Source organism: Argiope bruennichi, chromosome 4, assembly GCF_947563725.1.
Source record: "Argiope bruennichi chromosome 4, qqArgBrue1.1, whole genome shotgun sequence".
NCBI lineage: Eukaryota > Metazoa > Arthropoda > Arachnida > Araneae > Araneidae > Argiope > Argiope bruennichi.
In genome coordinates, this window is record NC_079154.1 from 24,309,836 (window position 1) to 24,337,484 (window position 27,649).

The 27,649-nt window shown below is 30.1% G+C and overlaps 1 protein-coding gene across 5 annotated transcripts in view; it reads left to right on the forward strand.

Moving 5' to 3' along the window:
- The window catches only part of LOC129965622 (NAD(+) hydrolase sarm1-like), a 99,316-nt gene extending 73,569 nt beyond the window's left edge, over nucleotides 1-25,747 (forward strand). For 4 of the 5 annotated variants that reach the window (XM_056079678.1, XM_056079674.1, XM_056079677.1 and 1 more), the window contains exons 5-14: nucleotides 1,314-1,695; nucleotides 4,393-4,778; nucleotides 5,830-6,159; nucleotides 14,079-14,255; nucleotides 15,021-15,145; nucleotides 16,724-16,959; nucleotides 18,677-18,782; nucleotides 19,932-20,121; nucleotides 21,766-21,887; nucleotides 23,696-25,747. In XM_056079678.1, the coding sequence (XP_055935653.1) occupies nucleotides 1,314-1,695; nucleotides 4,393-4,778; nucleotides 5,830-6,159; nucleotides 14,079-14,255; nucleotides 15,021-15,145; nucleotides 16,724-16,959; nucleotides 18,677-18,782; nucleotides 19,932-20,121; nucleotides 21,766-21,887; nucleotides 23,696-23,906 (2,265 nt within the window). In that variant the 3' untranslated portion in view covers nucleotides 23,907-25,747. Of the gene's footprint in view, nucleotides 1-47; nucleotides 228-1,313; nucleotides 1,696-4,392; nucleotides 4,779-5,829; nucleotides 6,160-14,078; nucleotides 14,256-15,020; nucleotides 15,146-16,723; nucleotides 16,960-18,676; nucleotides 18,783-19,931; nucleotides 20,122-21,765; nucleotides 21,888-23,695 lie in introns of those variants that run through there. The other variant, XM_056079679.1, reaches the window with a different exon arrangement.
- Nucleotides 25,748-27,649: the final 1,902 nt, after the last annotated feature.

The following is a 27,649-nucleotide window of genomic DNA, read 5'->3' on the forward strand; positions in this document are numbered from 1 at the left end:
ACTGTTATCAAGGTAAAAGAATCAGAAGACCTCCTTCCGTTACAGCGTCTGCATGTGATATATCAAATCGTACTTCTTTAAAGTTTCGCGATAGCGGAACATTGCAAACAATGATTCAGTTCTTAAATCGCATGTTTGAACCTACCATCCAAATGTACAGAATAGAATTTAAACACATTTTCTTTTTAAAAAGCTCTGTTATAAAGTTTTTCCACAAGTCTCTTTTCGTAAGTATTTGATTGTTCATGTTACAGTACCATGTATGAAATCACATTTAAATATTTGCATACATTGCGCTTCAATTTTTTTTTTTTTTTTTTTTTGTATTAAGATACTGGTCTTCAAGGTTTTTTTTTTTTTTTTTTTTTGCATATTTGATTGTTTGTATTAAGATACTGGTCTTCAAAGTATTTTTATTTATTTATTTTTTTTATTTTTTTGCATATTTGATTGTTTATATTAAGATACTGGTTTTCAAGGGTTTTTTTTTTTTTGCATATTTGATTGTTCGTGTTACAATACCGCTCTTCGTTTTTTTTTTTTTTTTTGCATATTTAATTGATCTTGTTCAGATATTTTGTATAAAATCATATTTTATATTTTCCTGAATTCCGCTTCAAGGTTTATTTTTTTAATTGATTGTTCTTGTTAAGAAACTGGCCTTCAAGGGGTTTTTTTTTTTGCATATTTAATTACTTATGTTAAGACACCTTACAATAAAACCTTATTTGAATATTTTCACATATTGCGCTTCAAGATTTTTTTTCCTTTTTATATTTGATTGTTCATGTTAAGAAATCGCTTTTCGCGTTTCCGCATATTTGGTTGATCTTATTAAGATATCATGTATAAAATTATATTTTAATATTTTCATACATTGCACTTCAAAGTTTTTTGCATATTTAATTGTTCATGTTACGATACTGCGCTTCAAGGTTTTTTTTTTTTTCCTTTTTTGCCTATTTGATTGACTTTGTTCAGATACTTTGTAGTATAAAATCATATTTGAATATTTTCATGCATTTTTCTTCAAGGTTTTCTTTTTTTATTGCTATTGTTAAGAAACTGGTCTTCGATGTTTTGCATATTTAATTACTCATGTTAAGACACCTTACAATAAAACTTTATTTGAATATTTTCACATATTGCGCTTCAAGGTTTTTTTTTTTCCTTTTCATATTTGATTGTTCATGTTAAGATATCGCTCTTCACGTTTTCGCATATTTGATTGATCTTGTTAAGATACCCTGTACAAAATCATATTTGAATATTTTCATGCATTGCGCCTCAAGATATTTTGAAATTTCTGGCAGGTTCTGCAGAGATCTAAGCAAAGTTCGCCTTGCAAGATGAGTCCAAGCCGTCCACCTCAAGCCCCTAAAATCCAGCCTAACCATGTCCAAGAAGACCTCGATCTTTTACTGAAGGGAGTGGAATCTCCAGAGCTGGCCTTGGCCATGGGGCGCATCATAGCCAGGATGGACGCCCTAGGGGATGACCTTAAGGCCAATACTAGCGCTAGAGGTGCCTTTACTGACGATGTGTTTTGTGAAATCACAGATAACAAGACGGACAATCGGAGGAGTGAGTTAATGACACTGGCTGCAATGAATGACCTCATCCGGAAAGCGTGGGCGGTCAGCACCATCGGATATGACTTGGGATCTAGTCTTTGCAAAAGTCTCTTAAACAAAGGTTGGTGGAAATAGTTTTCTTTAACTACATAAGATCGTTGGACTTCCGAGATTAAATCTGTATTTAACGGCAGTCATTCCAGTAATTTTTTCTGAATACAGCGGCCTGATGAAAAGAGTGCTAAACTTTGTTTTGAGCCATTATCGATACCACTATTTGTTATCTCTGATTATCATTTTAATAAATCTGTATCTCTTAAGATATTGTAGGCATTTATCAAAGTGACAATCTTCAGTTGTTTATCAATTTAGAAAGACAACATTTCGTAGTTGAAATGGAAACTTTTTACGTCCTATGCTTTATCCCATTTTTACTTGCTATGCTTTATCCCATTTTTACTTGCTATGCTTTATCCCATTTTTACTTGCTATGCTTTATCCCATTTTTACGTGCTATGCTTTATCCCATTTTTACGTGCTATGCTTTATCCCATTTTTACGTGCTATGCTTTATCCCATTTTTACGTGCTACGCTTTATCCCATTTTTACGTGCTACGCTTTATCCCATTTTTACGTGCTACGCTTTATCCCATTTTTACGTGCTACGCTTTATCCCATTTTTACGTGCTATGCTTTATCCCATTTTTACGTGCTACGCTTTATCCCATTTTTACGTGCTACGCTTTATCCCATTTTTACGTGCTACGCTTTATCCCATTTTTACGTGCTATGCTTTATCCCATTTTTACGTGCTATCAATCATATTATGCTATTTTTCTTTGTTTGAAACATATGATTTGGCATATTGATTTAATATTATAATTTTATTTTTTGTGATTAGGAAATAAATTGTTCATTTTAAAACATAATCAATAAATTCGGTTGCAATTTATATTCATTTTTTTAATTGAAAAATAGAAAGATTTTTTTTTTTCAAAATTTTTTGTCTATTCGTTTTAATAAATAAACCTGTAACAAAGATAATATGCAGGGGAAAAAAAGTAAAAATATGAAAAAAATTTTGTAAATTCTTCGCTTTCAAATACTTAAAGGAGAAAACTTGGATAAATTAGAAAACAAAATCCCTTGATACTTTAACAACTTTTTTTGTTTTATTCAATGTAATCAATGAGAAAATGATTTATGCCTTTTTGACATTTTGCCCTTTTGGTTTCATTTTTATAATAATTCTGTTTTATGTATTTCCCAAGTTTTTTTTGGTTTATTTTAATCTTCTACGAGTGAACACTTTCTTTCTCTTTATATTTATATGTATATATAATAATATTATAAGTTTTTATATTTTAATCTTTTAACTTTTCTCGCTTTTTACTGTACTCTTTGTTAATCCTCTCAGATTTCCCATAATTAGAATGTTTAAAAAACCTAAACCTCAAACCTATGTTTTTGAGATATTATGCATTCATTTATTATGCTACGAAGTTTGAATGGCTAAAAATTCGAAGTAAAATGACATCATTATTAACATGAGACGCATCGAAAAAACCTGTTGTCTCTGTGATAGATGATGAAAATAAATTCAAAATATATTTATGAAGAAATACAAATAGAGAACAAAAGAAAATGTCATCCAAAATCCGCTTTGAAAGACATATTTCGATAAAATGCATTAATTGCGTTTTTAATGGAATTAATCTTCTTAGAATTTTAATTACAATCTAAATTATTTAAATATTAAAATCCCATGCATTTTATGTATTCCATGCCCATATGGCAAAAGGTAATCAAATTTAAAAGAAAGTATAACGCAATATTTTAACTACTGTTCTCCAACTTAGTGGAACGGACAGAAATACAAAGCCAGAATACGATTAACGATGAGTTCATATTGGATATTTATTCAAGACAATTACTATGAATAAGAACGAAATATTCGAATACACATTTGTTAAATGCTTATCTCTTACTTCCTACGCATTTTTATCAATACAAGTAGTTTCGCGTACTTTTTTATTAGCACAAAATACCCAAACATATTGTAAAGACATTCTTACGATATTGTATGACATTATGAATATCGAACAACAGGGATATCGGATAGTATTAGTGCTACACCGTTCCACCATTTACCCTATCATTCTTCACGTCCCTTGAAAATGTGGAAGTTAATAGATACTACGCAGTAAGTCATACTTCTGACTCTCCGACCCGCCAAGAAGGCACACGGATTTAAACCATAAAACTGAATGACCGAACCGCCGCAACAGCAACACTGACAGGAACTTTGGTTGAGTCCTAAGGGCCATCACCGGTCACGGCACAACCCTCCCCGAAGGAAGTACGTCCCGTCATCGATGGGAGGAGTCAGATCCCCCATCTATTTGTGTACCCTCCGGGATGGCGAGATCCAACCACCATGCCGGAAGCATCTCATTCTCATTTCGAGGTGCCCCCCCAGGGGTTGATACTACACAGTAAAGAAAAGTTAAACAGATATGCTTTTATATATAGAGAGAGAATCCTTTTATTTTTAAATGTTTGTTTCATAAATAAATTCAGCTTAGCATTTCTATCTCTTTCCTTGAAACATAAAATCTGTATAATGTTTATATTAGTCTTTAGTATCAAATAAATAAATAAAGGATCCAGTAATTAGTATCAAGTAGATGGTAGCAGGTATTGTAGACCAGTAATTAGTATCAAGTAAATGTTTGTTTCATAAATAAATTCAGCTTAGCATTTCTATCAAATGAATTTTTATTAGTTTCAAGCATTACGTATTTAAATTTCTTGCAGGAGTTTTGGACATTTTGCTGAAAAACTTCAATTCAGACGACAGCACGATCCAGTTCGAAAGTGCTCGACTGCTGGAACAATCTCTAACAACGGAAAATCGAGCTTACGTGGTCAAGCATGGACTTGCAACGGTGGTCAAAGTGGCCTGCGAATGCTCGAAATCGCCGTGCGTCGAAAAATCTAGAATTGGCACGGGGATATTGGAACACCTCTTCAAAAATTCCGAAGAGACGTGTCACGAGGTTATTCGACTCGGTGGACTTTCAGCTATCCTTTACGAATGCAGGAACTGTGACGTTGAAACTCTGAGACACTGTGCAGCGGCTCTGGCCAACCTTTCCCTCCATGGAGGACCAGAGAACCAAGAGGCCATGATACAACATAAGGTGATGCATAAATTTCAAAAATTATGCTGTGTTTTTCAAAAGTATTTTTATTTTTCTCATATATAGGAAATATGCAAAGCAAAAGTAGCTTAAACATGAAGAAATTCGATATCTGAAGTTTGATATATTTCCATATTGCATACGACGCAATTTGATTAGAAAATGGCTATTGCGCAACTAAAATTCACAACCAACCAACCAAAAGTATAAGTGCTGATGATGTCGCCCTATGAATATGAAACTTTAAAAACCCAACAAGTTTTAGACATGAATTTTGGTACATGACCTTATCACCCATTCTGCATAGTTGTCTTATCAAATTTTAAACAAAATTCGTCGATAAAAAACCCATTTGTTGATCCAGTCATGTCCACGTGATCATGATAGCTGAAAAATTCTATTAGTTGAATGGATGAAACTAAGTGTGTTAGGCATAGAATAGCATTTAATAAAAGAATATTTGATAAATTACGCTCGACTAGATTATTAAATACTTTATGAATTACTTTTAAGTTTAATAATTTAAAAGAACCTGTATACCAAAAGTAGCCTGAAATCGTACATGGAGAGGAATTATATTAGAACAATGAATAAATAGCTTAGATTTGAACTTGGCTCTGTGAATATATACAGATGAATTGCTTCATATTTTGTATTACTCATTCGATTTTTCTAGGTAATTTTTCTATATTTGGTCTTTACGTCAATAGCAAATAGTATCAATCTAATCATTATACACGCCGAACAATGTCCAACCACATTCGTTGACATTTTTATTTTATTTCACACGATCAATAACACACTATTAAACAATTTATTTCTTTTGAACAATAAATAAATAAAAATAACCAATTACATTGGTACCAAGTTATTCTGAAATTTTATAAAATTTAGTATAAATTCAAAATTAAAAAGAAAAAAATTGAAAAACTTCTATATCATTTACTGCATAAAATTATTCTATATTTAATGAAAAATCTTTATAGAAATGTCAATTATGAAACTGTCATTTTCACTACCATAGTCTTGAATATATTTTCCCATCTTTTAGGCTTCTGAATGGTTGTTTCCGCTGGCCTTCCACTCAGACGACAACATCAAGTACTACGCCTGCCTGGCAATAGCAGCTCTGGTAGCGAACAAAGAAATCGAGGCAGCTGTTCTTAGGTCTGGAACTTTGGATCTAGTGGAACCTTTTGTTACTGGACATTCTCCGGAGGAGTTCGCTCAAAGCACTGTCGCCCACGTGCACGGACAGTCCAAGAACTGGCTCCTCAAACTGGTGCCTGTGCTCTATAGTAAAAGGGAAGAAGCTCGTAGTTTGGCTGCGTTCCATTTTGCTATGGAAGCCGGCATCAAAAAGAGACAAGGCAATACAAACGTAAGTGCTGACTCATGAATTTGTTCTAAAATCACGTTGTTTACTTGATACATTATCTGAATTATTTGGAAGGGTAAAGGTATTTAGTGTGTTTATTATATTGTCTTCACAAGTACAACACATAATATTAATTTTAACCGCTTTACCGACCCGACCGAATACACACGGATAAATCTGATTGATCAGACCGCCGGGACACTGGTGGGAAGTATGGTTGAATCCTAAGGGCCAGCACCGGCCCCAGTACAACCCTTCCCGTGGGAAGCATGTCTCGTCATCGGTAGGAGTTAACTAAACCCTACCATTTCTATATCCATCGAGGTGGCGAAAACCAGTCACCATACCTATAGCTTCTCATCCTCATTTCTGAGATGTCCCCAGTTGGAAGACACATAATGTTATGGAAAGCAATTGCTTTTAATCTACTGATTTACTTTGTCTATTTATATACTAAACTGAATTTGAACTACTGGAATTGATTTACAGTTCCACTGAAACTACTGGAATTGATTTACAGTTCCACTGAAACTATTGGAATTGATTTACAGTTCCACTGAAACTATTGGAATTGATTTACAGTTCCACTGAAACTATTGGAATTGATTTACAGTTCCGCTGAAACTATTGGAATTGATTTACAGTTCCGCTGAAACTATTGGAATTGATTTACAGTTCCACTGAAACTATTGGAATTGATTTACAGTTCCACTGAAACTACTGAAATTGATTTACAGTTCATGAAACTATCACAGAATTGTGTATGATAATAAAATATAAAAATACTCCTTTTTCAATTCTATATTTTTTTTTAAATCACTCCTATACGTGTTGTGGGATTTTTATTGGGGAATAAATATTTATTATTAGTTTATTGGAAATTGTTATAATTAGAGATCAATATTTCAAAAATTTTTTTGGATGTAACTCAAGTACGTAAATACTTTTTTAAACTGAAAAGATCTTGTGTATTATATAAATGTGTAAAATATTGGTAATAATCTTTTTTCTGTTTATAAAAGGAACACATTATTATTTTCTGAAACTTCTTGTAAATATATACAAATTATATCTACAACTATATTTTATTATTGTTCCATATTTGCTAAGCAATGCTATATTAATTATTTTATACATTTTGGATTTCGGCTATTACAATATTTCCAGTTTATTAATTATTTTACCGCTAAGTGTATTCTTATGAATATTATACTTAATTTTTAACTATTTCAACATTTACTGCCAGAATCCATTTAAGATCCGAAACATTAAAATTCTAGTTTTAATTACGTTGAAAGACCGGTCGTTCTCGTATTGCTAAATGGGTTAGAAAATTCCAAGCATCAGGATAACATATTCGAAAACTCCCTAAAATATTCGCTGTATATGAGAACCTGCAATAAGTTCAATTCTTCGTTCTAAGATCTACAGAAGTGTGCAGAACATTCATGAAAATTTGGCAGCTGAATTGATGGCTAAGGTTTTGTTCTTGCCATCTGATCGTAATCCCCAAATGATAATGTCTGTAATAAAATAACCCCAGTGTATCTGCAATATGGAATACTTAACTGATACTGGCTTATTTTTTGTTATTAGAAATCAAATACAATTTCGAACAAAGTTTGCAGTTATTTTGAGCAGAGTGTTCTAATGGAAAATTTTCTACAACCTGACCGCTTATTGCAAATCAGTTTACGCTTTATATTTTTTCTAAAAAGTATATTCCTGTGGTATTTGTTCCAATTCAATTATTTTTGTTTACTTTGGATATACTTGCGCAACAGCTAACTTTTAAGGAATTATAGATATACTTATATTCACATTAGAAAAAAATCTGTAAATAATTATATGTAATGTTGTTAGAAGCAATAAATGTATCTACGAAAGAATTGCGCATTTTAGATTTATTTTTATGATGTCCCGCTATTCCATAATATTTAAGAAGTCGCGGTGGCCTAGTGATCTTGACCTTGAAACTGGAGGGCTTGTAGTTCGAAACCCGATTTTGCTAAAGATCCATCGTCTGTGCGGATATGGTGTACGCTAAAACTGACGTCAAGGGCCAAACTTCATCTGACCGTGATTCAAACTTTCGAGATCTGTCGCCAAATAGTCCTAGTGTTGTTTTCAAATAGGACGTTAATATAATTTAATGAAACTAATCCGTTATATTTTTGACACATTAATATTTTAATTATAATAAAGAATGCTTTTCTGAACATAAAACTCGCCGAGTTATGAAGCTTACATTTTCATTTTTTAAGTCAATAAAAGATTACTTCATGCAAATACAACCTATTAAATCATGAATCTTCCTTTAGATTAAAAAAAAAAACAAAAAAAAAACGGACCTACTTCTGAGGTTCCCAACACACTTTTATAAAAGGTAATAAATAAGAAAATGGGCTAAAAATAATAGTTTTAATGAGAAAAATAATTTTAACATATTTAAATCAATATGACACATATAAACTGTGATATATGTTAACTAGTAAGTATTATTAATTGGAGGAAGTTAACTATTTGAAATTATCTAAAATCTTACAGTTTAAAGAAATTCGAAGTTTTGTAATTAGTTCAATTTTGTTGGCAGAACAGTGGAGCTTTTTTTACATTTAAAATATTGATGTGTCAAGAAAATCTAATAAAATATAACCGAAAGGACAAAAGAAAGATATATAAAAATTTAAAATTCGTAAATATTCCAACATTACATTTATTGGCTTAAAAACATAAAATACAGTCTTTTGCGACTTTTGGAGTATTTTTCTTATTAGATAAAATGCCTATCTCTAAAGAAACGTTTGGAAACAGCAGCTGGGCCATTATATGCACGAGAACTCTGTATATTTGTTTTGAAAACACAAATTGCTTTCATTAAATCTTTTCCACGAGTAAAAATACTCGATAATAAAACAATAAGTATGTGTGATAAACGGTAAAGAAATTTCTTAAATGATATTAAAAAAAACTCGAAGACGTCAGAATACTAAACGTGGATAAACAATGCTGGCGATATCTGATAAAAAGAAAGAAAAAGAGAAAAGAAAAGAACTAAAGTATATTTTCATGCTCAAGCCTGTATGAGATACACGCGTATCTAGCGATAATTTCTTACTTTGAACGTGCAGATCAAATCCATTCATTTCACAACGATGCGTAAGTTAATAAATACTTGCATCACCCAAAAAAAAAAGTAGAAAGGTGAAAAGCGAACACTTGTGATAAGTTTCTAAACACTTATTATTATAGAAACATAAGAAGAATGATCGATCGGAAAACTTTTGTGCTTAGAATTGTCTATGTTTAAAGAGGTACTGTTATTTTATTTTGTTATTTTTCATTTTATGCATCGAAAATCAAACTGTAACTGTATACCTAGAATGTTGCACCATCAGATGTATACAACTGTGATATCTTATTTTTTATTGTTTCTGTAGAATGCATTATGTAATTTAAGCATGTGCTATGTCATCAGATAAAAATGATTTATGAGAAATGTCATACAAATTGCTTTGAAATATATACTGTAGAGAAAAAGGAAAGGCTACTTTAATTTTTGTTAGTATTAGGAAGTTAATGGTTTTCTTTTTCCATTCGGGTTTTTAATTTGAATAAAACTTTAATAAAAATTATAATTTTTTTTATTCTGCTTTTGTTTTTCCTGTTTTATATATTTAAAAATCTTGTCACGGCTTCCGTAAAATGCTAAAACATTTTTTATTTTATAATATACCTTTCATCCTTTCAGCTGATTTTTAAATATCTTGATCCAGAATTTAGTTACAAATAATTTTTACATGATATGAAGAGAATCCATTAACGATTATTAAAAATTCTACACATTACATTATTATATATAATATATTGATTTATATATTAACCAATTAAAAATGTTATTAATTTAGGTATTAAAATTAATCAAGAAATTGAATTAAAGATTTTTCATTCGAATTTTCAATTGTATATAAATGATAGTGAAATTGATAATTGATTAATGATATTTTGAAATAATTGATATTTGATTTTGATGTAATGATAATTGATATCATTATCATCAAAATAATGGTAAATAAATAGGAAAATGTATTCTCTAATGCTGTTACTAGCCAGAAAACGTTAATAATGAAACGAGCAGTTTTCTTTGGTAACTGAAGTTTATCATATATTTGTGTCTTTTACTGAAGGTACAGGAATCTTTATTTCTTTAATATATTTTACCATTCCTGGTTTTACATTTCAATCGACTATCGATAAAAACTTTCTATATACAGAATCGATATCGAAGAAAGTCTATAAAAGCGCTATTTAGTTTTGATAGATATATATTTTTTTTTACTAGGTAGAAAAATGTAAAGAATCGCGATAACTAGACGGAAAAGTTTTGAAATGGAATGTTAATGATATATACAGCTACTTAAATATTCTGAAAGCATTCCTTGATATATGCAGCTTTTTAAATATTTACAGAAGTCTTAGAAAGATCAATATGGATTCTTTGTCGCTTCCATATTGATTAAGGCCGATGCAGACATTCTGCTGAATCGGCGTCTGGCTATCGTTATCGTGTACTGACATCTTAGAAGTTATAAATAGATTCGAAAATATTGGCGGTTTGTTCGATTAATTTAAACAGAAATAACAAAGTGGCGCTACAGAAGACAAAATAAATTTGTTCCAGATATTCCAGGATTTTCAAAAACATTCAGATTTATAAAGATACGTAATAATTTATTTCAAAATCGGGTATAAGTTTTTCGGTTGAATCTTACTTCTTACAGATGAATTATTTTTATACTATAAGATATCTATAAATATTGTATAAATCTATTAAACCGTATGCAAGGAAGGCAGAAAAACTAACAAAATTTTAAGTTAGAATTTCATTAATAAATTAAAATTAAATGACAGTAAATAAATTATTTTATTAATGCATTATCAAATTATTCCAAATCAATTCCAAAAAAGATTAAAATTATTATGATATGATAGAATTATACTATAAAGCATTAATTAGTTGTTTTTTTAAGAAATGAAACGCGCGTACACATAAATACGTTTAAATATAGTTAGTTAACAAACTGTAACAAAATAATGCCCCGTAACTTCAAGCAAGGAACTAAAATTGATTTTATGTTTTTCTATAAGGAATTCAAAATTTAATTTCTTAATTTCTATATTAATATCCTTCTTTGTGCGTATTGAATATTATCGCACTTCAGCAAACTGGAAAAAAAAGTGATTTTGAATCTTTAGATTTAAATGCAAGACATTTTCATCTGCTTTAAAGAAACAGTTTAATTTGAAAGACTAAACATTGACTATTTCGAAATATTTCCCCTATTTTTAATTACATTAATTTCTTAAAATAATGTTAGCAAAGTAAATTGACTATTTTCTTTTAATTTTTTTATGAAACGTTATTATTTTCTTTTCTGATAAAATATCTTCAAAAGAAATCTAATAAAATGAAGATATACACTTTGTTGTAAATCATGAAAATCGGAATGGAAATTTAAGGGGGAATTTTGATAATTGAGAAAGAAAATTGCACTTGTGCCGTAAAATCCCTTCAAACTCCCAGTTATCTGTCATTTTAAGCTTCTGATTTCTTCACAACAAACATTAAGACAGATAAAAGATTCATAGATTTACTAACCTTTTGAGCTAAAAGCCCAATGTGTACCTTCAACTTTTGTTATCTACTGAATAAAAAGGCAGGAAATTGAGGTCTGAATTTCAGAACAGAGCCGACGTTGTTATAAGACATGTGAGATAAAGAATGGTTCATTGAAAACATTTATGTACCTGGATAAAACAATTAAGGATGATTCGAGTATGCCTGTGATGTTTTGAATGTAGTCACTTATTTTTTTACTGTGCTAAAATATTTTTTCATTATAAAAAATTATAAAATTTGTTGAGAAATAACATTGGCAATAAATAGAAAAATTATTATTCTGAATCTTATATGGAAATAAAATTCATTTATTAGGATTTAAAAAAATCCTTTTGTTAAAAAAAAATTCTTGCGAAGGATTATTTATTTTCAAGTAGTAGCAAAAAATGAAGCTAAAATAGCTGCTAAACACTATTAAATAATTTTTGACATTACATTAATTAAATAAAATTAAATAATTTAAAGTTGAAAATAATATTCATCGTATTTACCTACAATTGCAAAAACCTGAAAAAAAATCGTTTGGCGAGAATGAGTCGTCTATGGCATGTCATTGCTTCGCCATATTTTTATTTAAAAAGTGAATCTCCAAAATTCAATAATATGAATAATTTATTTATTAAGCTAATTTTATCAGTCGAATTTTAGTAATACTGAATTTTAAGGTATCTAGGAGAAAGCGAAATTATCAAAGTAAGTGTATAGATATATCAAAATGAATGATTTAACCAAAAGTGTTTATTTGTTTAGTTTTAAATGATTCTATTCTGACTCTTAAAAATTTAAATGACCATATTTCTTTTATAGAAAAATTTAACTGGAAAAATGTTACACTAAAACTTTACTTTTCTTTTTTTTTCTTTTAATAATAAAGGCCAAAGTTTGCAATTAAAGTTAAGAGAAATCTAATTCCATTTTCATTTTGTAATAAGAATGTTTTAATGCTACTATAAAATTGCTAATCATTTTTCCTACACAAATAAAAATTTATTATGAAATTTTCTTGAATATAATAAAGAGTGGTTTTGTTTATTTTTATTTCTCTAACTTAATTATTAATATTATTGTAGGATTTTTTGAAATTTGAACACATTCGTTTTTTTTAAAGATAGCATTTTCTAAATACCTAATATTTTAAATTGAATGTTACAGAGTAATTAATAGTGCATTATAACAATATTTTAATTATTTGTGATACAGTTAATAATTCTTTTATAGTTTGTCTCATTTTGTAAGCAATTTTAAAGTAACTTTTCGTTGTAATTATGATAGAAATGAGTCCTTTATTTGGATGTAAAATTGATTATTAGAAAAACTGTTACTATTCAGTATTTGTTTACATAATTTATCTTTAGGAAAACGTGAGTAAACGATTTTCCCATCATTGATAGAGATAATTGTTATAACCGTTAATAAAGATTAAAAAGAAAACGGTTGTTAGAACCAAATTCTGTTGAAGACACTTTTTTTTGTTGTTAATTGAACGAATCTGGGATTAAAGAAACTTTCATTTTCAACTGAGCATTCTGGGTGTAAAGTACCTTATAATGATTTTCCAACATTTTTAATTTTATAAAAGCGTACTCGTGGAAAGAGGAAAAGCTTCGAGAAATAGGTTTCGAATTAATATCTTCACTTTTAGTATTGTAAGATCACGGCTATGCAAGCTATATTATTTATGAATCTACTTCTTTGAGATGACACACAGACACGGTGAAAATTTTCTTGTAATAATATGGTCTTTATTTTAATCACTATTTTGGTTATGCATGGCAGAATGCTGTTTATATACATTAGCAAGTGTAAACTATTCATTGACACATTTCTGAATTATTTTTCTATGAATCATTTATAATTATATCACAATTTGTTGCTTTGTGTTATGCTCAGTTTTTATTTGCTCAGCATTTGTATATTGAATTTTCCTTATTCAGTCTCGGCACTCTCCAAGTGCATATATCCTTAAGTTAGACGCAGCATCTAACCAACCCTCTACTGTACGGTTTAATTTCTTTCAAATAATAACTCACCAAATGCGGTAATCCACAAAATTTCTCTTGCAAAACAGAAATATAAATGCTCCTAAAGCAGATTTTTTGTCGTTATTTAACATAACATTTATTTGGCGAGCATTTTGCAGGCTTGACGCCAAGACCGTACCGGCATCTTAAATTTAACCAATGGTTTCCGAAGAATTTAAAATAAAACGCATATTAAGATCACATGTTTCATTGCACCTTAGGTTTTCCACGATATCGGTGTCGTAAACGCTTTGAAGAAAGTCGCCAGCTCCCCCAACGCTATCGCATCCAAGTACGCCGCCCAGGCTCTGCAACTGATAGGAGAGCAAGTGCCTCACAAACTCTCTCAACAAGTGCCTCTCTGGACGGTGGAGGATGTGGTTGAATGGGTCAAGCAGGTAAATCAACTTTTTGTTGTTGTTGTTTGTTCAGTAAATAATGTTTAGTCTTAAATAAACGCGGTATGCAGATTCTGATTCTCTTTCCTCATCCAAATTATTTTATATAGTTTTACAGTCTGATATAAATGCAAGATTTAGAAATAAAAAGCAAAATTTGAACAATTATTTTTAGGAACTAAACCGGAAATAAGTACTCTCTTTTTATAGAAGTTAATGATGTCAATAACCTGTTGGACATGTGTAGCAAATAGCTATCGTGTATTTACATACATGTATAAAAAATCACTGCGGTAGAAAATCGCTGCCTGATTCAGCAGAAAAGAGAATGACAATTACAAGTAAGGGTCAATTGGAAAAAGGGTTAAAAATTATGACGATAATAGACTCTAACGAGGGGTAATTTTCGCCTTCGATTCTTCTAATTACTTAAGAGGACTGTTTGAAAAATCTGTGTAGATATAAAAAATACGAATAACAATTTCTCGAAAACAATATTTATTTTTAAGCATAGTTTCCTTTAAAGTTTATTTACTAATCCATCAATGAATTAGTTTTAATTCCAGATCTTTAGTAAACTCTGTCCTAACTTTCGAAGTAGGCTCATATAGTCAGTCAGTTCGAAGGCAGATTTCCCATATCAGCTATCTCTTCATATATGGGAAATACGCCAAAATTATAAATATTATAATAAGCCAGAATTATAAATATTATTTGCTAAATTTTTTCATTCCTTTAATATCATTTTTTAAATTATTTTTGTAGATAGGCTTTTCTCGCTATAGTCAAGAGTTCCTGAACAGCAAAGTAGATGGTGATCTTTTACTACAACTAAGTGAAAAATCTCTTAGCGAAGACATAGGTATAGCAAACGGAATCCTCAGAAAAAGGTAACATATATATATTCTTCTCTACAGAAATAGCTTTAAATTTAATGAACAAAATAAGCACATTCAATGAAAATTTAGATGTTAGTTATTGAGAGTTATTTTAAAATTTATGTAATTAAGATTGCCACACTGTGTTTGCTCAAACGAAGATAAGATCTATTAAAAGAATTACGAGTCATTAAGGGAAAATTTTTTTCAAAAATGAAAATTTTTCTTATCTTAGAATTCTAAATCTATATATGTTTTATCATATGGTTTTAAATACCGAAATTACCTAGAATTTTATCAATATTCTATCCTTGTTGTCTATAGTATTACAACATTTAAATACATCATGTATTGGAAAACCAGGATAAACATTAATATAAAAATATCGAATCCAATTGCAACAAATCAGTTTTAAACAATTTAATAAGAGATGTCACGTGATTTGCATTGACTATGAGACATTTCGTGTTAGCAATGTCCTTTCAAATTAATCTAAATGCCATACATTGTTCTCAGTATAATATGCATTATCCGTAAAGACAAATTTTTGATACATGCCTTTTACACAAATGCACAATTTTTGTTCGATCTCGATTAAATTTGCCGCACTTAAAGGTCACTGCTAACTTTTTAAAACTCAAAAGTTAATGATGAAAACTTGTGGCAATTGTTGGTGTTATGGTGTTCTTCAGCTATAACTTTCGAAAAAATTGTGTCATGAAAAGGATTTTTATATTTTAAAATTCGAAGAATTTACCGTTTCAATTATACCAATTTCCTTTCCACACAATTTTTTTCTAAAATTTGTGTATTAAGTTTTTACTACACATTCTATAATAATTTGATGTAATTCAATTCTTTTTTGTTCCGTCAAACCATTTAACTAAGTGCTTTTGTCAACATTAAGATTAAGCAATTGCTTTCTTTGGACATAAAATGAAAAGAGGGATTTATACTTACGCTTTTAAACCATAGTATATACACACTTTAATTTTTACTAACAATAATTTGTAGCAGATTGATTCCATTAAATTCATATTTTAGAGTTTTAATGAATAAAAAAAGTGAAATTTCGAATAAACGCAATCAGTATCAATGGTTTCAAAACCAAAACCAAGAAATCAGTATTCCGAACGGACAAGATGGTTCCTAAAGTCTAGTATTTTGCAATTCTGCAAAGTCTTTTCTTTATTTATAATCATCTACACTGCTCAGAATTTTAAAAATTTTATTAAAACATCGTGATATAACATCGTTTTAAAAAACCATCGGGAGTTTCATAAAATTAGAAAATATTTGAAAATAATAAAATGGCTATATGGATAAAATTCTGGGACCATCATCATGTTTAGTTAAATCGTCTTTATAATCCTAATGCATATTAAATTTATCATAAAACTGATGCAGTTTAATCTTCAATAATCCACATTCCTCGTAATAAAACACCATATTCAAAAAGTACATTTTACATTCTTTCTATAGCTCTAAAATATTTAGAAACGCTCATGAAATCATAGATTTCGACTCATTATTAACATTGTCATTACTTTTAATGATATTGTATATTAAATAAACCTATTTTCCATTCAGATTCCAACGCGAGCTTAACCAATTGAAAAGACTGGCGGACTACTCGTCGTGCGACACTTCCGGACTGAGTTCTTTCCTCCAGGGTCTGGGCCCAGAATTCTGCCAATACACCTACCAGATGCTGTTAAGTGGCGTACACGTCAAAGATCTCAAGGATCTCACTCCCGAGCAGCTTGAAACGGAGTGCGGCATTTCAAACAGCATCCACCGAATGAGAATCATGCACATGGTCAAAGGTAAGAAGAGTTTTCACTTCAGGTGAAAATCCTGCGTAAAGAGGGTAAAATGTCGCGCATTGTATGAATAGAAATTTGAGGAAATCGCGCAATATGACAAAATTATTTACCATTGTTGCGAATTTATGGTTCCATTTTGGGCGGGAAGAACAGTTTTGCTTATGGCTGTGATGGATGTTGAATGAATGCCGGATTAATGGCCCTCAGCCTTGGCGATGAATTTGGTAATTTTGGCGATAAAATGGAAGATTTGAGAATTATAGGAATTTTGGCGATACGTTCATTAGACACGAATTATGAAGATATGTCCAGAAGTTTCTATGACCTGCTTTGGAAACTGTAAAAAGTGTATCGGGCTGGAGTTAGATAGCTAATCGAGTTGAGCAGGAGCGATTAGTCAATCTTGAGACAAAAATCAGGTCGTATACCTAGTCTTGTAGTCAAGTAATTTAGAAAGCATGCTTCTGCTGAATAGCCAGTCAATGTTGAACATTGACTAGCTATTGCTTTAGTCATGAGTCAACGTTATGTTCTGAAGCGAGTAGCGAAGAAGAATAACAAACTTTTGGAGGGTGTGTGAATAATTCTGTGAAATCTCGTCCTGCGGTGTTTTCTCTAATACCGTTTTGCTGTTTGTGTGCTGCTGTTTATTGTTAGTTCTGTTATTCTGCAAGACCGGTTGTGTTTGCTATCAGTATATTCGTGTTGAATAAACCTCTTAATTTGTGACTATTCTAGTTGTACTGTTTCACTGCACACCTACTACAATAGGCCGGTTGATTTTTAAGGATTTTCGATTTTTGAAAATTTTTTTCATTAACTCTATAGCCTTCTATGTAGATATATTTCCTTTAATGCGATATTTCTAATTATGTGTATTCAAAAAGTTCTTAAACGCGTAATGCAGGAGTTTATTGCCTGTTCTACTGGCCCATCAAAGAAAAGTTCGATGACTAAAACACGAATGAACTTATTCAAATTCGAAATAAATAAATAATATTTATTTATTTATTTTGAATTTGAATAAGTTCATTTGTGTTGAACAAGGAAAAAGGGTGGGTGGGAATGGAAAAATGAATTAAATGGAATAAAAGGAAGGAAATAAAGAATCCGGTTTAGACTTTATCAAGGGTCACCCTCAGGCAAGGATTCAAACCAGAGATTTTTTTTCTACGGGGGGGGGGGGGGGTCTGATTTTGATTTGAGAGATTTTGAGTACGGGGATTTTGTTTTACTTTTAGCAACATTTCAACAAGAGTAAAAGAAACCAAAAATGAGCAAAAATTTAAAAAAGATCATTTCTGCAATTTTATTAATATTTTAACTAACAGTTTTTTATAAAATTTTAATGTATTCGTTTTGTGTGTGGCAAATATTCATGCCGAGATAATAAAATTGCTTCCAATATTGATGAAAAGCTCCGCTGGCGCCATCTGTTGTGGAAATTATAAATGACATAAGTAACATATTATTATTATAATATTACTTTCAAGATAACTTAAAATGTTCTAAAATTATACATTTTTCAGAATTAGTTTTTTTGCATGATGTTTTTTTTAAGAAACACCGAAAATAATTAACGATATAAATTGGTGTGATTTATTCAAAAAGGTGCTATAAGGAATATAACTTTGTAACTCATTTATTATTACTGTTATTTCCTTTTTTATGATTAAAATTTACGTTTTTTAAAAGAACTTATATTATTTTTTTGCAGGCATGCATTCTAGTCGAAATGGTGTAGAATATGAAGAGGGTCCAAATCCTAAAAGCCTCGATGTTTTCATCAGTTATAGAAGATCTAGTGGATCACAGTTAGCTAGGTATTCGATTTTTTTTTTTTTTTTTTCTTTTCTGTTTTGGTAAAACTAGTTCCATCAAAATCAAAAACATGTTATGTTCTCCTAAAGTATTTTTTAAACACTTTTATTACAAAGTATGTCAGTTTATTAACTCTGAATGAATAATATGTTTTCCGACTTCGTTTTTCCTGCTTCAGCCAAAGCATTTGTGCAGGCTACTACTTATTTTTCATGTTTCCGTACAAAGATATATCTTTGATATTTACATACTTTGGGAACTCGTTATTCATATCATACAATATTTACTAACGCATTTGAAATAAGAGATATTAAACATGTTATAAAATCAATTATTTATCTTCGAATTTATTTACAAATTTCTTTTAATCATATAAGTACAAATTTACATAAACGTATTTCAAAATGGCATATATTAATTCTAACATTCATATTCGAAACAGTATCTTTAAATCAGGGAAATTTTTTAATTCTTTAAATATTTATCTTTCAGATATTAAAAATATACTTGTGAAGACATGTCATAAACCAAATTATAAATGCATTTTAAAAGTTTGATATTTTAAATACTATTTATTCATACAACTTTTATTTTGAAACTTTACTATTAAGGCTTCCTCTTTGATATTATTGAACTTTCTTGCATAATTATCCATTATTTCTATTTTTAAAATGGACATTAAAATGCTTCCATTAATTCGTGAACGCGGATTTTGGAATTTGCGGTTCAAGGCAATACACACTATGAGGCCCTCTTTTTATAAACCAGTAAACTTAGTTTCACTTTTCAAGTTTGTTTACTTAAATCATTTACGCATTATGTTAAACTTTAATGACTTATGATTGGAGTGATATTCAGGTTTCTACTGAATATTGTCTAAGTAGAAGTTTGGTATTTAAAATTACCTGAACGTAATGAAAGACGTGCTTTTGACCTCTAAAATCTGACAAGATATTAATGAGATATAAATTATGAGTTTTTTGCAACTAGGCAAATATTTTAAAAATCAATCTGCTTGCAGATTTCCTCAGATCAGCGGCTCTAAGCAACCGCCTAGTCAGAAACCCGTTACTGAATATATGAACATGTAATAGTAAATTGCCTCTTGTGTTTTATGTTCACGTTTATTGAAATAAACACTACTTTTTCAGTCTATTAAAAGTCCATCTTCAACTGCGAGGCTTCTCTGTATTCATTGACGTGGAGAGGCTCGAGGCGGGAAAGTTCGACAACAACCTGCTCAACAGTGTCCGACAAGCCAGGCATTTCATCTTGGTTCTTACTGCAAATTCTCTGGACAGGTGTATTAACGACACAGATTGCAAAGACTGGGTGCATAAGGTAACTGGAAATAATAAGATAAAAATAAGATAATATTAAATAATAATGTTAAATAGTAAGGATAAATAATAAGGTTGTATTCTAGGAATTCAGAACACTGAATTTGGTAATTATGGCACAGAGTTGGTTTATAAACACTTTTGATGTGGACAGTTGGCCGAATTAAGACAAATGTACTTAAAAGTTATTTTGATTCAGGTTAAGAGAGGGCGCTGTATTGAATCATTTATCATAAAAGAAATCTTATAATAGAGACAATTACTTTGAAATTTGGAAAAATGTATTTCGCTTCAAAGCGAGTTAGTCGAGTTTTGGCAGGATTTATGAGCTAAATGAGAAAAATATAATTTTGTTCTTGTAGAAAATGGTGGAACATCTTTTTCCTCTTCCGATCGAGAAGAAATTTTTTCTTCTTAATCAAATAGAATAAAAAATTTTTGAGGAAAATGAGAAAAGGAGTGTCAAATTAGCAATCGCGATTAAATTTAAGTAAATGAAAATGAATGCAGCAATAAAATGAAAATTTTCCCTTGCTTTCAAATTATATCAACATACAAGATGTTTGCAATAATCTTTTCTAAACCATTTCGAGATATTCCTGCATTTCAATTTAGAAATATTCAATAATTGGTGTAGAAATATTTCACGCCGTCGTAATCAATAAAAGTCTATAACGACATAAAACATATCCTTTATCCGTCAATTAAAAACCTAAATACTACTATTCTGTCTTGTTAGTCATTTTCTTGATACACTAAAGTTTTAGTGAAAAAAACTATTCTGCAATTAAAATTGCCAGAATTATGAAGCTTAAAACTTCATTATTTCCGACCATCTGGAGAAAACAGAATTTATTAATTTGCGGATTATTATTCAGGCGGTTATTTAATACTCTAAAATCATCTAAAATGATGAAATTTAAAATTTCTTAACTTAGGTCAGCATTGACAACAAAAGAGCAGAATTTTTATCTAATATGTTAACGGGCCAAGAATATTTTACTAAATGGGATTAATAGGAAGGGAAAATAATGCGAAAAATTAGACTTTGTAATTTTTCTATTACTGGTGTATATGTTTACTGAAACAATAAAATATAATTCTTTATGTCACTTAAAACATATGCCCATCTCTAATGATTTCGAAACTAGCTGTTGTAACATGAATGGAATGAAAACCTTGTATATATGATTTGTTTGATAATATGCTTTCATTTTTATTAATTTCTAATTTAAATTTTGAAAAATGCTTTTGTAAACAGCATCTATTGCTCATGAAATATTTGTAAAGTGGTAATCCATCTCCGTTCCATCTCCTGGATAGACCAGGAGAAGTAGTGGTACTTTAGTACATTGTCAGTTTGCGGACATTTCTGAGAAAACAGATTTGAATAATTCAAGTTTATTAATAACCTCTGCATGCTTTATTTTTTTCATACATGCATTTTCATGCCTTTCGTAGGACAATGGACGGGTCTTCCATTGTGGAGAGCAATGGATACTTTACTGCAGATTTATAAAATTATCTGGCGAATATTTACGACATTATTATATATTGTTTACCCAAGTTCATGCAAGCACACGATGATCTGAAAGTATCTTCCACCAATTTCGGTTTTGTTTCTAATTGTTTTAACTCTCTTTAGGAAATAGTGGAAGCCTTAAAGAGTCAGTGCAACATCATTCCCATCTTGGATAACTTCCAATGGCCAGAGGTAGAATCCTTGCCTGAAGATATGAGAGCAATTCCTTATTTTAATGGAGTAAGGTAAGAAATTTTATTGAAGGTATTGCTCTTTAGGAGGATATCAATAAAAAATGAAAAAAGTCGAAAAAATGAGAATTTTATGATTTTATACACTTTATTTGAGGCATTAAATATTCAAATATGGATTGAATAACTGCTAGAGAAGACACATAGTTAAGGGTTTTCACAATTTTGCATTATTCCAAAGTAAAGGACAGAGATTATTTTTCTATAAAGCATTGTCTATAACTTATTTTCACAATATTGTGATTATTGAGTTAAACACTTTTCTTCTGGTTACATATTCGTTTCACATTCAACCATGAAATTTTTTTTCCAATAAAAATGTTAATTAGAACTTAATTATGAGTTGAAATATAATGCTATTCGATTCACTTATGAGCAAATTATTTAAACAGTTAATAAGAAATGCAGTTTTGATGAATATAAAATATAAATTAGAACCAGCTGGAGAGGTCTCCCTAAAATTTTCTCGCACACTCTCTCAAAAATGTGTCATGCCAGAGAGGGCCTTACATGGTATTAGCGTACAATAGTTACGAAATATTAACTTTAAGCTTGAATTTATCACTTTTACTGAATCTATCGTGTCATTCGTGGCGAATTATTATGGTGATCATTCCTTGGCATGTGTTAATTATAACCAAAAGTCGAATTTATGTTTCAGATGTGTTTTTCTCAATTGATTGAAACAAAAATTTGATATAAAACTGCCCTTGTAGTCACAAAATCACATACCAAATTTGATATATTTAAGTCACTGCGTTTTTGAATTATCGCATTTACATGTTTCTGGAAGTACAGATCGACAGACACTCAATCTGCTGTTAGATTTTACAAATAAAAAGATAAATGTCTATAATATAGATGTTAAATCTGTACACCGAATTATATCTATCAAGCTGTTTTCGTTTTGTAATATCGTGTTAACTTATATCCGAACAACCGGACGGACAAACTTCTGAAAAAAATTTTACCCAAAATTTGATAGATGTTTGAAAATTTGGTGTAAAGACCATGTACCAAATTTCAACCGTTTAGTTAAAAACAGTTGAAATCACAGGCAAATAGATGGACATTTTTTTAAAAATGTGTTTTTTGAAGGTCTAAAACGTGGAGATTCGTCAAAATCTCTCGAGTTCATTTTTTTTAATGATTATTATATGTCAAACGATATTTGGGTTCAAACCCTGTAATTGTCAAGATCAATCGTCTGTAAGGCCCGCAGAGAAAAATGTTCTATTAATAGCAGTGAAAAATGCATGTGACTGGTTCTTATAAAGTGTTGCAGGTCGAGAAAACTTCTTAAAAACAGACTTTTATTTCTTGAGACAAACAAACATTTAATACATTATAAAATATCACACCGACACAGACTACGAACACGAGTGAAAAAAGAAAATCTCAATCTACGTCTAAGCCTCTACGTCTAAGCATGATCTATGCATCTAAGTATCTACGCACGGGTGCTTCCGCTCTTATATATAGTGAAAAACATTTGCATAAATAATTGGAAGCAACATTTCACTTCATTTGATAAATCGTTGCGAACGAGGTTCGAATCATCAACAGTTTGTATACACGCATTCGGATGGAAAGAAAATATGAAACGAGCATCCTATTTTTGCTAACATTATACTTTCTCTATATTACGTATACGAGAAAATAAAAAGAAATGGTAACTACCAGCAAATTTCTATAATACTTGAAAGAAAATTTTATTACAAAACAATCCTTTTTTATATCAATACAGACATTTCATACCTAATATTTTTCGAATATATATAAACAAATTCCTTTCTCTGCAGATGGATCCACGATTATCAAGATGCCTGTGTGGATAAACTAGAAAGGTTCATGCGAGGCGAATTGAACGTCAGAGTGGATGGACCCATAGGACGACATCTGGGAATGGGAGGTTCAGCAACACCAGGCACACCAGGGTCTATACCTAGGCCTTTGCCTCACAACAGTTACCACAGAAGTAATAGTAACGACAGTGACAGCAACAGCAGATGATCCATCTTATCTTAAAATAAAACTTTTGGAAAGACTGCCATTTTCAACATAAATATGTGTTGATGTGTGTGCCCAACAGTAAAGGGAATCTGAATCATTTAGTAGTGATGTAGTTTTAAGTTTTGACGCCAGGAGCATATAAACATTGACTGTTTCACATATGTGAAATGTATCTTTGCTCCCTTGGAAGTAGTATCACCCAGGACAACCTCGCGATCCCTTCCTGCCTTCTTCATTATGCAAATATTTTGGTGGGAGGGATGAGCTGTATGTCGATTTAAATTCTTTTGTTGTAAATAATGAAAGCATGATTGAGGCCATGCTATTTTTCGAAGATTTTTTGTGTGTGTTGAAATTGAAAGCATGCCAACACATGCCGAAAAATTTGGGTTGAATACAGTTTTTGCCATCCAGTTAATTTTTGTATAGGTTTTTCCTAAATGGCAGCATGCAGGTGTGGCATCTGGCATCCACGAATGCCCAAGACTGAACACAATACGAAGTGTGAAATCTTCAAAATGAAACTTGTTTTTCTGAGCTGTATGAAAAATCAAACATTATTGCTTGAGATGTTCATTTGTAAATATATCATACGATTTCGCTTTCCAGCATTTTCCAGTAGAAGAAATATTAATTAAATGTTTTCTCTGAAGTGAGTTTTGTATGCAGTTATTGTAGAATGATCGCAAATGGATTAGTTTGCTATTATTCTATAATTAACGGCAAATTCATAGCATTAAAGCATATTAAAGAATTAATTATAAAGCATATTAAAGAATAAGATTATTTTAAATAATCGAAAGAAAAAGGGAACACCTAATCATTATACTTTAATTTATGAGGTATCTGAGAGCAATATGGCCATTTTTATTTCAAATTAAAGTTATGGTGGTTTCAATAATAAGGTATAAAAAAAATAAAAGGTGATTATTGGTGCTATTTATCCCCAACGTTTTTAAAGAAAATTTTATTTTTACTTTTAAATTTTCCTTACTACTTTTTTTTGAAAGAAATATTGCTACTTTCTTATTTTTTTTTAAATAAATCCATTCAGCCTTCACCTGCTGAGTATTATTTAAATTAAAAAAAAAAAGAAACTTCCTGAAATTGATACTTTTTCAATTGATTAAATATATATTTCAATTAATCAAAAAAGAATCCCTTTTTAACAAATTCCAAAATGCTATCAGAATTGAAGCACCCAAAAAGTTTAAAACGAAGGTAAAAAAAATTCCGAGTTAGAGCAAAATAAATTTCTTGAATTTTGACGGAATAATAGCAAATAGATATTACAAGCACTTGTGGCTTTATTTCTCTACAACAAAATTCGCGAAAACTCTCATTCATATAAAAAAATACACTGCCATAATAGTAAAGAGCAGTAGAAACTTATCAAAGTTCCATAGCCCATTGATTTTTTAAATTTATTATTACCAGGTAAATTTACAAGATATGAGGATAAATATAAGCGATCAAAGTGAGGACAGCTGCTTTGGAAGGCAAGCAGCTTGTATTCTTTCATTCACAGAAAATGTTACTGGACTCATTCAGAACCCCTGTAGCATTTTCGTAGCTTTCTTTTCAAGATAGTTGAGTATTTTTAGTAGTAAAAGTGTAATCTGATGTTCATATCGAATGTTTCGAGATTACTCTCATATATTTTATCAACAAAATTTATGAAATAGTTCCTATTTTCTTATTAATTAATATGAAAATCTTTTCGTCTTACTAGAAATATATTACAAATTTTTGTAACAGAATGATATTTTAGTAAATATATAGTGTTGTGCGCCAAAGTTATTGCTGCAAATTTATAACTTTGCTACAAGTAAATATATATATATATAAATTAGCAAAATATAAAGTAAGTGTGCCATTTTCAGAATAAGATATTCAATATTTCTATTACTTCTAGTATCAAAATGTATGATAAGTAGCTCATTTTAATTAAGGTACAAATTTATTTCAGCTTGAAAGCGAACTAATAATGCTCCGTCTGTCTACACATTATGCATCTTCTATTTACAATTTGGAAATAAAATATTATTATTAATAAATACAATTAATTTTTGATCCTTTGCATTTTAAATGATACTTCATAAGAATGAGAAAATCACGCTTTTTAGATTAATGAATGTGATGTCATTTTTAATGCATTTTCAAGCTTATTAATATAGAGAGCTTAGTTAATATTTAAAACAATGCCTTGATAGGCGAACTATGACGTGCAAATGGTTTTTGTAAAAGAAAAAGGATGCAAGACGAATTTGGTTGTTGCCTTTATAGTTGGAAAGATGCAAATGATTTGTGAATAATTCTTGTAAAGTCACTATTTTTTGTCCATGTCATTCTGTTGTTCATAACTAGAGCTTCATATTATTTATAAAATACATATGTGTTTATCTCGCATAACATGTCAGAATGTTGTTATTTATGCTACATAAAATTGTACAGTTTAAATCTATTAAATAAATGTTTATTTTCCACAATACTGTCTTGTTTTTTCTTTATTTCTATCCTTAATAAAAAGGAATATGTGTGTGAGCTTTGGCATTCTACAGGATATACCATTAACTCTAAAGTTACCAAGTTTGATATAAAAGTCTTTTTGTTGAAAAAATATTATATAAAATTGAACGAGAATTTGGCATTTCTTCTATTGTATTATTGTATAGAATTTATTAAAACGTTCTATGATTTTCAAACCACATTACAACTTAAAAAATTTTCTTTTTAATGATATCACTTTCATTGTTGTGCAGTTTTTTTCTGAATCTGACACTTGTTAAATACTTTATTATTTTTATATATTTTGTTTTATTATTGTTAAAGATTATAAATAAAAAATATATAAATTATTATTGCTACGCTTTCACCACTATTTGGCGATAATACTGAAAATTGCAAAGACTAGTACAGCGCTAACGCGCAAAAGATAAAAAACAAACAAACAAACAAAAACTTATGTGCGACATTTCGAAGAAAATGGAGAGTTTATGTATCAGGAAAGTTCTCATTCCAAAATGCATCTATGCTTGTTTTTCTTATGATCTTATGTTTATGCTCGACCAGTTATAAGACGTCCATTAGGAAGCACATGCGTAGAAAGGAACTGATTTATGTTTGATACAATTTCATAAGATAGATTCAAGCATTCCATGCTTGGCTATAAATTGCTGTTTTGCCGTCCCTGATTTTTTCTTTTTCACTGCGTATCGTATTAAAATGATGGATATTTACACAAAGAAACACAGTAAAATAAAAAAAAAAGTCAACATACCTAAAATTGGAAAACTATAGAAAAAATGGCAAATAAAACGAGAAAAAAACACACAAGCTCGCATCAGAAAGAACAAAGAGCAAAAAATGTTGGAATTAGTGTATGATAAGTGATCAATTTTTTCACCCTCCCAAAAAAAAAATCCCCTCGCCAAATTCCACAAACGCATGCGCAGTAAGAAAAAATACAATACAGCAGCATGTTGTTGTCCCGCCGGGATAAGTACTTGCCATGGACCGAACAGCATTTTTCAGCATCATTCATGCACTGCCTACTGGCCGTCTTATAATGGTCATGGCCTGACCGTGGTTTTACCCACCTTTACCGTCTATATAAAATTCGCTCTTCTTCTTCTTTTTTTTTTTTTTTTTTTTTTGCCCTTGCATTTTATATAAGCATTATTTGGTTCTACTTTTACTTTAACTTTGGAACCTCAAAAAAAAAAAAAAACCATCTGCTTTTA